Here is a 13326-nt window from a genome sequence, read left to right as displayed (position 1 = left end):
CAAGAGCTTTTATAACTAGCCTGAAGGAGAAAGTGTCCCCCCGTGTCTACCCCATAGATTGGTTCCCCGAGTAGAAAAGGTAAAAGGTGTAATTATTAATAGTTTCCGAAAAGTGACTCCCGAGGTACGGAGATGACAGCAATGCCGAGTACAAATACAGAAGTACAAATACAAAAATTAGTCTCATGACCAATAATTTTATCATATCATAAACCAGTGTTACACAGTGCAGCAAAATGATATCCTTGATCCAGCTCCCAGAGGTGATAGACAGCACAACAGGAAACATACAGCAAGTAAGGTGCTACATAACACAGCTTTGAGAGCAAGCACGACAACTTTGAGAGTAAATTAATCAACATTGTGACCAGTGACTGTTAAACCAGTATGATGAATGCTTATAACAAATTTGCCTTAACACGCTCTGGTCAGATCTGTTGTTATCTCAACCCTTCATGCCCCACTTTGGGTGCCAGAAGGATTGTTGTGGTTTAACCCGGCAGGCAGCTGAACACCACACAGCCCTTCACTCACTCCCCCCCAAGTGGGATGGGGGAGAGAATAATGAAAAATTGAGATAAAGACAGTTTGATAGGACAGAAAAGGAAGGGAAAATAATAATAATAATGATGATAAAAGAATATACAAAATCAGTGATGCACAATGCAATTTCTCACCACCCACCGACCGATGCCCAGCCAGTTTCCGAGCAGTGGTCACCCCTCCCCCGGCCAACTCCCCTCAGTTTCTATACTGAGCGTGACGTCCCATGGTATGGAATATCCCTTTGGCCAGTTTGGGTCAGCTGTCCTGGCTGTGCCCCCTCCCAGCTTCTCGCTGGCAGGGCGTGAGTAGCTGAAAAGTCCTTGACTAGTGTAAGCACTGCTTAGCAACAACTAAAACATCAGTGTGTTATCAACATTATTCTCATCCTAAATCCAAAACACAGCACTATGCCAGCTACTAGGCAGAAAATTAACTCTATTCCAGCTGAAACCAGGACAGGTGCTAGGGATTAGTGGAAGGGAAAATAACAAAACACTGCATGTTCTTCTTTCCTCATGTGCCTGTAGAGGATCCCTGAAAATGTTGTGTGATGTAGGGTGTATCTTAAGGAGAGTCAGAAGCTGTGGTTTCATGGGCAGCAGTCCTGATGTGACTGCCTGTGAAGTCACTATGATTCAATATCAGTTTTCCTCAAGGGACTTGTCTATTAGCTATAATTAGCGTGGTACCTTCCTCAGTAATGAGTTAGGTAAAACTCCTTTAAATGGTTTGTGAAAAATAGTATGCTTGGTCTCAGCAAATTTGTTGGAGAGACAATATATATACGCATTTATATTGTATATACATATATATATACACACATAGTACTTACTGCAAGGCCTGTAGCCAGGTGTGGCAAATTGTATAAGCTCAGTTAATAAACCCCAGTGTGTGTCTGAAGTTCATCCATATTGTTTGTCATGTGAAAAGCAACAGACAGAAACAATTAAAATATGAGATAAAACTAAGTGATCCCATTTGATTGTCTGACTGAAACAAATCAGTTATTGAGTAAGAGACAACTTTAAACACGAAATGTAAAAGCAGACTGCAAAGTATTTCTGAGGACAATAAAAGTACTGCCTGCCAAAAGTAAGGATGGTAAGGCATGAAGAAGAAGGAAGCAAAGTGAAGCTGGCAGTAATTGTGGGCTGCCTTCCTTTGCAGGTCACACTTGCGTGTAGTATATCATTATGGGTTACTCAGGAATGAAGCAATTTGAATTATTCTTTTAATTCACACAGTTTTCAGTAGACATGAAAACTAATCAGTTAGCTGATCCTTTGCTAGAGCAATAGTGATGTAGATACCTGCTGTTCTGTATCACCGTAAAAGGCTTTACTGGCCTGTAAGGGGCAAAAAATCGTTGGCGGTAGAACCAGTGGTATCTGCAGATCAGTCTGGTTAGAGAAAAGCCCTGCAACCAAAGCCAGTAGAGTCAGGGGTTATGGCCCTCGCCTTTCATTTGACCCATCTCCTGTTTTGGGGACTGACTGCTGAGGAGCTGTCATTTGGTCATTTTCTACAGAGATGACTTGTGTCAAAAAATGCTTTGCATATGCTACCTTGTCTACTTTCCTGTACAGCCATCAGGAAAATGGAAAGAAATCCTAGAGAAACCCTGTGTTTTCTTCTGCAATAACTAATTCTTTTGTACTAAAATTCAGCTCAGGACTTGTGCTGCTGTCAAGAGATGTACACAAAATTCAGAAGTGCCCTTTCCTCAGTTAAAGGCAGGAAAATGTTATGACAGCTGCTGTCCTATGTGACCAGGTCAGGGAACTGTAAAGGCTTTCTAAAACATTTTTTAGAGATTAGGCACCAAAGACTTGAGGGAGAGAAGATGAACTGAGTTTGCAAAAGACCATAAAATCTCATAAACCATTCAAACTTTTGGCTGTACTATGCTCTTTTGTTAAATGAAAACATGCTTAGTTCATAAGTAAATTGAAGTCAGTTAGACCTCGCTTGCCGCAACATTTTTGCTAAGATTTCATAATCGTGTAATCCATCCTTTCAATATAAGCCCTATTTTTTGGAATGTTGATGAATGTAATGTCATGCCAGAGCTCCATGAGGTGTGGGAGCGGTTCCTGCCTACTGTTACTCACCTCCTCCTTCATGCCTCATTTCCTCAGTTGCCTCTAAGTCAGGCTTAAACACGTGCGTGATTTCAGAGGAGTAGTGCCAGTTGTCAGTCTTGTAAGCTGTCTACATGAATTGCTCTCCATTTGTGTATGAACCTAGCATTGCCCTTTCAGTTTAAAATGCAAAAAGGCCCTAAAGATGCCAGTCAAGCTAGCAAAAAGATCTTTTGCCGTGGCAAGTAGCAAAAAGTTCATCTTGGATGACTGTGTATCACCTGAGCCTCATGGCCAATTAGCTTAAACAAACAGTGGGTAAGCTGGGATTCAGGGGTGATCACATCTGCTGCGGTGATACTCTGGGACGCCGTTCATCAGTATCTAGTCTCTGCAAACCATGATAACTGTTTCACGCAGTTTCTGCTGGAATAAAGGCATAATTCTGAGTGATGATCGTGAAAAGGGCAAGTAAACGTCATTCAAATATATAGCGTAGCTCCTTAAAAATAAGCTTTAACTCATAATTTTCGTACAATGGTTATTCATTTAATTGAAATACAACGTAAGTCATCACTGCGCTTCATAAATCCTGCTGCTTGTTCTTTATTTTAAAAAATCCCCACAAATAATATCTTTATATTTCTGTAGTGCCTGTCACTCTGTATGATGCTCAGTGTTACATGTGGATCCCCTTCTCTCTGGAGTGCAGCGCAGGAAGGCTGTCGCCTAGCCAGTGCATCTCTCGCACAGATGTTACAACCCACAAGTGACTTTCACTTACTTTCATGTTATCTGTTCTCTGTGGCCTGGAGCCTTTCCACGTGCTCTTACTTTCTTATCTAACTTGGACATTTCAGTACATCAAAGCAAAAATGCAATCTGAGTTAAAGTCATCCTTTTTGACTCGCTTTTTTTTTTAAAAGGTAGTTTCTTTAAAGGTTATGAAGTATAAAATGGATAATTACTTAGATTTAACACTGAGTCACTCCTGGTATTGTCCGTGGTGGGGAAAAAGATGACAGTATGTGGTCTCTTTGTGTGCTATAAATAGAAATAGCAAATATGTGGAATTGATTGGATCAGGATGTTCCATGAAAGTTTTTAACTGGAAATTGAGCATGCTAAAGAACAAATTTTTCAGAGATTTAAATATCCAATTTAAAAATAAAGATATTTAAAAATAAAGATGTTTTTTAAAAAATGTCCAGGGTTTATACACAGTTCTATATGCATAATGTGGTAAAACTTCCATTGCAACTTTATTTATTTATTTATGTTGTACAGGATTCAGGAAGCAAATGGTTTATGGATTTAAATATCATTAATTTTTTAAGCAGTTTAAAAATAGGGTGTAAAACCATATATATATATGCACACACATTTTTTTTATCACCTAGATTTTCTACTTGTGGTCATGTCTAGTCAGGCTTAGTGGAAATAACAGAAGTATTTTTTGAAAATGGAGTTTATCACATGAACTAAAATTGGAAATTATTATGAGAAACAGCCTGCAGTTGCTCATTACTACATTAAAAGATTGCTCCTGAGCTGACCAGAGCAGCCTTGACAGTCTGCAGTGTGAGCATGCCAAGCGCTGCTTCGCATAAACAGAAAACTTCTAAAATGGATTATGATATTAAGGAATTTCGCATGGTACAGGAATAATTTGTCTCTTTTCTTAAAAATAAATTAAAAAAAAATTACTACCCTGATATCCTTCCTTGAAAAACAGAGAACAACAAAGAAAAAAAACTATGAGATTTTTGGGAAGGTGCTGAATGAAGTAGGATTGTTGCACAGGATGTTTTTTCTGGTCCATTATTTCTGTGTGTATATACAGTTTTGTGTTTTCATCTCATGCTGTGCGGGTAAAGAGCTGTGTAGAGGAACAGTAAATTATACGACAGAAATAAAGAAGCCATTTTGAACAAGACTTTCCGTAAGTTTTTAGAAGAAAAACTGAAGAACAATTTTCTTTAAAAGTACAAAGCATTTTTCAGTAGGGAAAATAATTACTTACTCTGGAATGTGAGCAGGGCACTGGATACCTGACCTGTAACTTAGGAAAATAGTGAAGGGTTTTTAATCGGTAATTATTATTATTATAGTAGAACTGTGGGGCCCCAGTTGAGACCAGGACTCTCTTATGCTAGGCACTGTCTAGCTAGCAAGAGATAACCACTGCCGCAGGAATCTTGCAGCAAAGGCAGGGCAGACCGAAGAGGAGAAGGGAGGAAAAGGAGGTAGAAAGTAGAAGTGGTTAGGCCAAGGTCATGCTACTCACTAATGGACACTGCTGCCTTGCACCGATAGGTCACCTACAGACACTTCATCCGAGTTCCACGTGAGTTGTGTGTCGCCTTTTGTAACGTGGCATCCCTGATCAGAGAGAATGGCCATGATTTAAATGGGTAATGACATTTGCCTGTGTGAAAGAGCATCTCGAAGGGTCAGTCCCTTGTACAGGCTATCCTGTACAACATGGGAATCGGGTACATAGGTCTTCCATGAAAGTTTCGGGCTAGATTCTGCTTAGTGTATGCAGTTTATGAGAACGTACATTTTTAGGGCCATAATGACTTAATGGTTGGCTCTTTGGTTGCCTTAATGTAATCAAGTGAGTATAAGATACTTCTGACTACAAAGCATTTGCTCGTGAAGTAAATCTTTGTCACTAGCAACTTTTTGTGACAATAAAACATTGTTTATGGGGGAAATAATGGATGAAGAAATAGAGAGCATGAATAAGACCCTTTTTTAAAATGTGGTCACTGAATTCTCATAGAGAAGGAACTATGTGCTAGTTTGAGAAAACATGAACATCTTTAAATTCAGTTGCTCTTTTCATACACTGGACCTTTATATTGCTTAGCAAAATAATAACAATATTTTTCTGCTTGAAATACAGCAGTCTATGAATTTACTGACTGAAGTAGGGATCAGTAGTATTCTGCTTAGTTACCAGTCCTGCTAAACTTATCTCACTTTGTGAGTTCCAGTATCCTTTTTTGGTGATGAATCACTGAGCCAGTATTTGATAGAGAGTGAGGCTAGTAAAACTGTCCCCCAAGTAAGCAAGCACTTGTATTATTTTTTGTCCCTGAAATAAGGGACATGTCCAGTGGTTCTATACCACTGCCACATGTGTTCCTTTGCACAGCGACAAATCAAATAGATTCACACTTTATTCTCCAAGCTCACAGAGGCAATGGGAAAAAAAGAATGGTTGGAATTTGCAATGCTATGTGTAGCAGCTCTGCTTCAGTGGGCGAAAATTTATGTGGGGTATTGGAGTTGGCAAAAGGGGTAGGGACAATAGAGAAACTGTGATGCATTTGATTGTGTAGCAGTAGAGAGGCCCCATCATTACCCACCATACCAGCCTTTCCTCATGACACCTTGGGATGCAGATGAATTAAAAGGGTGAGAGGAAGAAGGCACATGTTGCAGAACCATTGCCATCTTTAAAGACGCTGCCATCGAATTACATTTTCAGGCCATTTTGTTTTACTGCCTTCTGCAGTGTGGTGATTCCTATCCCAGCCATTTTTTCCTCTTGGTTGCCACACATTGAGAATGGTAACCTGAATGTCTGAGGCATCTCTGTATTTTTAATGGTTTGCAATGGGAAGCGCGTAACAGAGATGCATATGACTCATATTGAACTTGTGGCACAAACTTGGTCAAAATCCTGAAATCATCTATGGAAACACCATGGTATATCAAGAAAGAATGCCACTTTTTTACCAGCATCATATTCATTACAGAGAGACAGGCATCTCATTTACTGCTGCTTGTGTAGTAAAAGCCTGGTGTACAAATATGTTTGAGAATGCAGGTCATGGTTTTCAAATATATGAAATTCTAGTGGACATTTGAGAAAACATTCACAAGTCACAGTAATTTCATAGACTTTGTCCTTACTTGGTGTTACTAGCGTTCTATAATTTTAATCTTTTTGAAAAACGGTTGTCATGCAGCCAGGAAACCAAAATGATACCATTTGTGTTAAGTACTAATGGCGTGTCTACAGGCTACTGGACTACACATATTGAACAATAAAGATTAAAAATAGGGAACTCTGTTGATTCACTGTAGTTTCTACTTGATGTAATCCGCATTTTATGTTTAAGCTTGTCCTCACTGCTAAGAGGTGTTTTATTCTTTTTATCCTTTGGATAAGTAAGAGCAATCCTGATGCCAAAGCACAGTAAAGACTAGGCACTTAACTTTTTACTACAAGGTAAACCCATTGAGGTCAAACAGTAGTTCCACCCGGCATTGAACCCTGTAAGTTTACCTTGTGGTAAAACCTGAGTCTTCATTGTGCTTTTATCCTGGAATTGCTCCTGCACACCACAGTGCCTGCTCTTTATAATGCTTTTATCTTGTGACAGTTCATGGGAGTGCTACTGAGTGACGAAAAATGCTGCTTTTTTAGCAGTGGAGGCAAGTCCTTTGTTTCAGCATAGAAAACATGATTTCCATCCGCATAGACTTCAAAAGAAACAGTAGGAATTGTTGAGAGCCTGATTATCATGGCATAATCACATTATCAGAGAGATTAGAAGCACTTTACTGTGTCTTTATGGTTTAGTGACACTCTAAGGCACTGGACAAAATCTTCAAGTGCTGTTAAAATCTTTCTTGTAGGGCACTAAGGCAAAAGAGAGCTTTTTGCCTATAGGCCCTGAAATCACAGAGAACACGTTTAGTTCTTCTGTCAGAGAGCTGCAGAACCAATGTGTAGCTGCAGAATGTGTAGTTACTGGTCTTTACTGTCTCATCTAGATAGATTTCTCAAAGTGACCTGCAGCAGAGCAGAACAAAAGCCTCCTAAAATTTTAATTCCTATCAGTTCCAGTCATTGTGAAACACTGTCATTAGCCAGGCAATCAAACTAATTGAATACAGAAGTGTTAGCAATTCAAACAAGTGAGGAATTCACAGTGTGTTTTCTCTAGAAACTTTGGTGGACTTTTGGAAGCTGTTGTTTTTGTGGGTGGTAGCCAGCTATAACAGTAACGTGCCCGTTTTTAGGGTATGTCTCTCCACTGCTGTGTTGCCTTGAGGTAAACAGTCCACAACCCATCTCTTGTAAGTGAGATGTTGCCTGAAAGACTGAATAGCTTGTGACTATGGGAAATTAAAAAGTTAAAGCTGAGACTGAAAGTGAGAGCAAAGCATGTGATTTTCATAACTTGTTCCTTGTTGTGTACGGTTGCCAAGGACCACTGAAGATTTGGGCATTAATGTTATGATCTTATGGTTCACAATATAAAGGATTCCATTGATAATTAGCCCAGAGTGAAGAAAGCTAAAAATAATCAACAGAAAAGCCTTTTCAGATGGGAGTGTCTCATCTAGATAGATTTCTCAAAGTGACCTGCAGCAGAGCAGAACAAAAGCCTCCTAAAATTTTAATTCCTATCAGTTCCAGTCATTGTGAAACACTGTCATTAGCCAGGCAATCAAACTAATTGAATACAGAAGTGTTAGCAATTCAAACAAGTGAGGAATTCACAGTGTGTTTTCTCTAGAAACTTTGGTGGACTTTTGGAAGCTGTTGTTTTTGTGGGTGGTAGCCAGCTATAACAGTAACGTGCCCGTTTTTAGGGTATGTCTCTCCACTGCTGTGTTGCCTTGAGGTAAACAGTCCACAACCCATCTCTTGTAAGTGAGATGTTGCGTGTGAAAGACTGAATAGCTTGTGACTATGGGAAATTAAAAAGTTAAAGCTGAGACTGAAAGTGAGAGCAAAGCATGTGATTTTCATAACTTGTTCCTTGTTGTGTACGGTTGCCAAGGACCACTGAAGATTTGGGCATTAATGTTATGATCTTATGGTTCACAATATAAAGGATTCCATTGATAATTAGCCCAGAGTGAAGAAAGCTAAAAATAATCAACAGAAAAGCCTTTTCAGATGGGAGTCCGTGCCTCTGGAAGTGCACAGTATGGACAGTGTCTAGACAGAAAAGGTATGAAATACAAAACATGCACTTGACCTCAGTTAAAAGGCCAGGATGAAACAATCACAACAGAAAGAGTGACGCAGGGGAATTGCTGCACTTTAAAAGAAAACTGCCCCAGTAGTGAAGAAACATGGAATATGGGACAAAATGTTTTAGCCTAAACGGGTACTAAAAATGATCCTGGAAAAAGAATTTTTAAAGTCAGTTACAGTTTGTTTCACTTTTCTTGATTATTAACATGTAAAAATGCTTTTTAAAATTAACTGTAAAGTCTTTTATCTGCAAAGGCATGGAGTCAGGACTTTGTATGTCTCCAGCTGAGATTACTAAAACACTTGCAGCACGGAGCTGCATTCCTTCTGCTGTTTTAAGGAGTTGGGGAAATGGAAGGGAAACACACTACCGTGGACATGAGTGTAGAGGAGAGTTGAAAGGAGGAGGATTTTTTTTTTTTAACTTCCTCCTCCATTCTCTATCTTTTAATGTAAGGCTTGATTCTTTCATGGATAGCTTCACGTAATCCACTGACTGTCTTACCAGTAGAAAGCATAGCCCTAAACTGCCATTTTCTACTGATACTTTGGGACCTTAGGCTCTGTTGATCTCTTTCAGATTCTCTCAAAATGAACCAAATGCAAAGTACAAAAATGTTAACACAAAACTCTGTGTTAAGCATTCAGCTGCCAAGACACAGCTTCTGAGGCTAATAAAAAAACAGAGCACCTACAGCAAAATTTTTTAAACATTGGCTTGTTTCAGAAACAAGTACCAGGCTACTCTGCCCATCCATGTAGTGACAGAACAATGAAAGTTCATCAGTCACATATGAATCTCTGCAGTTGTAGAAAAGGCTGCCATCTTCGGGCAATGCTCAGTCATTGCACCCTTTTTGTGCTCGAGAAATCAAAATCCACACCCCGACTATAAGGTAACCAGGAGAGCACAGTGGAATCGATCCCTATCTTGAGCCAACTATTGTACTAGCCTCAAATACTCTAAAGTGTGCTTTCTGACTGCGTGTGACCCATGCACTTCTTGCATCTTTTGTGTTATCTTTTTGTTGTGCTTGATCTAAAGCATAAGCAAAATCTTTTTGCACTTTACAGCTTGGAAATAGAGATGCAAACTCAAGAAGCAGCAGCCAGTTTGATCTCAAAACACTGTTTTCTTCCCCTGTTCCTTCCTACAGCAATATGGGTAGTAATAAATCTTCCAGGAAAAAGGGGAGATTTCTTACTATTACTCATGACTTACCTGAAATAACCTCTAAAAACTCTTTATCTGAGAAGGTACAGGGAAAACTTTAGGATGTCCTAACTACCCTGAGAGGTATCGTATTGCATTAAAGATTGAGTTGGATAGAATAATTGTAAAGGAGTTTGTGAACATGATGCACTGAGTTATTTTTTGTTGTATATTAGGGTCGACCAGGACCGATTGGGCTTCAAGGACCAATAGGTGCACCTGGATTTACTGGCCCAGAAGGTTTGCCGGGAGCAAAAGGTGAGAGAGGAGCAGTGGGCCCCCCTGGACCAGCTGGACAGACAGGCGACAAGGTAGGCTCAACAGTGACTCTTCTGTCCCTGCAATAGATCTGTGGCCTTGTATATAAATATTTTATATTTGTATATAAAATATATTTTTGAATGAATAAAGATAATCTTGGACTATCTGCTCAGGGGTAAGAACACAACAGCATTTCATTAGTATCTTTAGAGAATCCCCTGCTTTTATTTTTGAATGAGAATACAGTTCCTAAAGCTGCTGAACATTGTAGCCGTCCTGGCAGATGAACCATAGCCAAACGAGTATTGCTGTTGCAAGTACTCTTTCACTTCACATGCCCGGGGATAGATGGGTGTTATTCACACTATGTTCAGAGAGACCTGGAGCTGGTTCCTGCGTAAAAGATCCTGAGTTGGTGACTAGAAAAGCAAAAGGAATGGGTACTAAATGAAACCTTCAATTCAGTTTTGCAGGTGCAAAGTTATTTATAACAGAAAGAATATTATAAACTATGTCATATTAAATGGAATAACCCATAAGGCATCAGTGTCAATGAATGCAGTGTGCAAGAATGGGCAGAACAGCAAACATAGAAATGTCTTAATGCCCTTAGGATCTGTTCTGCTGTCTCTTCTTAGGAAGTATCAAAAGGGGATTTTGAAGGTAGACAAAAGAATGAATGGAAGTATGAACAAATACTTTCAGTAATAAAGAGTGGATACACGTGGATAGTTCACCTTAAAGAAAGATTACATTGTGCACCAGGCATGTGTTCGCATCATGAGTTTTGGGTTGCATGCAGAGGACTCATTGAGTCCCACCGCATAGGCCAGAGCGGTGTATATGCTCCCACCACATAGCCTGACAGAGGTTATGTAATGGATTATAAAACGGGGAAGTCTGACATTGTCTGATGCAAGGACTGGGATGAGATTCCTACTCTCATGACTATGCGGCTGGACAAAAGGAATGTTTCAAGGACAACAGCTTGAAAGCTTAAAAGACAAAGGAAGTCCTGTGTGCCGTGCCTGGTTTCTAAAATCTGAAGGAAGCCTGGGACATCAGGACAAGGGCTCGCATTCTGGGTCTACCCCAGAGCATCTTACCAGTCTACTTGATGCAAGGCGCTCAGGTCATGTGCACAAATAAGAAAAAGACAGATAGTTTACGTACCAGGACCTGCAGAACAGAGTTTGTCTTCCATGTTTTCCCAGCTAGTGATAGGTGAGCTAGCTAGATGAAAACTAGCTCAATTATACTTTCACATGCTGCAGTCACACCCTCTTCTCATTTAATATTAGTCAACACACTGGAGTTCTAGTCACCCTTTCTCATAAGACACAGAACCAAGTAAACTGAAAACGATGACAATGAAAGTCATTGCTTCAGTGTTGCATTCATCTGAAAGGCAATGGAGGATTCAAAACAAGGACCGAGTGCTGATACGAATGATGGCATTTTCATAATTCTAGCAGATAACACTGAAACGATTAAACGTGGATTTTGGACAACACAGAAACCCAGGATAGGAACTGGCCTTTAACAATTGGAACCAATTTCCTTGCACTGAAAAAGCCCTTATTTACTCCAGAACTGCTGTTTCTATCCATTGAAATGGATACATATGCAATACCTACGTGCAATAAGATTCTATCTCTTTATCCCTCGTGGAAGCGATATACTTTACCTTTCCAAAGCAAGAGCAGTTTAGGCTGGATATTCTGCTTACACAGTCTGTTTTGCTACTATCCAGAGCAGAGCAGTAGAACCAACAAAGTGGTAATTACTTGCAACTCAGCCAGGGGTGGTCTGCGTATCTCTGGGTGGTGCTATCCAAGTATAGACAGAAAAACCCATAAGTCCTGTTGAAACTCTTGGAAGGTCAAGTGTGACACTGAGAGTTAAGTTTATACTGGATTGTTTATTTTCCTGGCATCTTGTTTTCCCCAGATGTGCAGTAGGAGATTATATTTTTACTTTAAATTGCCTGATTAAAACATTCCTGAAACACTCGTTTGGCATCCAGTCAAGCTCAGATACTCAGTTCCTATCTTCACGGACACCTGTGGTCAGAGAGAATCTGCATGAGATAGTTTGCTCCTTTTGGTTTTGAAAGCTAAAGTCCAAGACTGAAAATGTTGGAGTGAAAAGTATCTCACAGATAACTGAAATATACAGATTGATGAAGTGAAATATAATGTGTACTCTTTTTCTTCAGGGCCCAATGGGAGTTCCAGGATTTCAAGGCATAAACGGGATCCCAGTAAGTTTGCATATGTAAATATAAATCACCAGAATGTTAGTCACAACCAAAAGCACGTAAGCACAATGAGACTGTCCTAGCACACGCATAGTATATCCTGCAAGCGCTTGCTTCTCTCTGGAGGGAAATGGCAGTGTTTGTTAGCCTACCTGGTGATCCCATCCTGTTTTGTCAGAGGTTTGGATCCTATTATGGGATGATAGGAAGTTGATATGTATCAGGAAGTGAGCCTGAGTTACATGGGGATCCATTGCCTCATTGATAAGCTTTTTTTTCAGCACCATGTTCTCTCAGCACCATGTCTAGAAAACACCGTATCATAAAATCATAGACTTATGGAATTGAAAGGGACTTCAGTCAGTCAAACAGGCATGATCAGCTGTGCTTCAGACCATTTTTAGTATGTGTTTCCTAACCAATTCTTAAAACCTTGTAATGACAGAGACTTTAACTTCTCTGTTAGAAAAGCTTTGCTAATGCCTAACTTCAGTCTTTCTTTCTGCAGTTTAAACCTCTTAGTTCTCATCTTACTCATCATGGACACAGAGAGCAGATTGTTCCCTTTTACTTTGTAGTAGCCTTCTTGTATGTGATAACTGTTATCAGGTCTCCCTCAATCTTCTTTTGCTATAATGTGAATGGAAACAGTGATTAGAGCTGAGGCCCTCCAGAGAATCCTTGCTTCTCCACTAGATGCTAGTTCTGGTTTGGATGGGAACCTTTCAGAAACCTGAGACAGAAAAGAGATAATTGCTGCATTTTCCAGGTGATAGGGGTAGGTACCCACTTTCCCTGACCATCGGGAATTTTTTTGTTTTTTTAATTCTTTAGAACTTTAACATTCTAGTGACAGTTGTTTCCTTTACCATACAAAAAATTATGTGCCTAGAGTGTTTTGAGCAGCTTTCTTTTGCTTTGGTTTTCCCCAGTGATTTTTGCAAAGATGTCTTAC

At 39.7% G+C, this 13326-nt stretch overlaps 1 protein-coding gene across 1 annotated transcript in view; it reads left to right on the top strand.

The window, feature by feature from the left end:
* The window catches only part of COL4A6 (collagen, type IV, alpha 6), a 109627-nt gene that overhangs the window by 49225 nt on the left and 47076 nt on the right, over positions 1–13326 (top strand). The window contains 2 exon segments of the mRNA XM_009327907.1: positions 10027–10161; positions 12330–12374. Of these exon segments, the coding sequence (XP_009326182.1) occupies positions 10027–10161; positions 12330–12374 (180 nt within the window).

Source organism: Pygoscelis adeliae, unplaced genomic scaffold (assembly GCF_000699105.1).
Source record: "Pygoscelis adeliae isolate BGI_AS28 unplaced genomic scaffold, ASM69910v1 Scaffold14, whole genome shotgun sequence".
Classification (NCBI taxonomy): domain Eukaryota; kingdom Metazoa; phylum Chordata; class Aves; order Sphenisciformes; family Spheniscidae; genus Pygoscelis; species Pygoscelis adeliae.
Note: the sequence above shows the minus strand (reverse complement) of the source record. Positions and strands in the feature narration are given on the sequence as shown.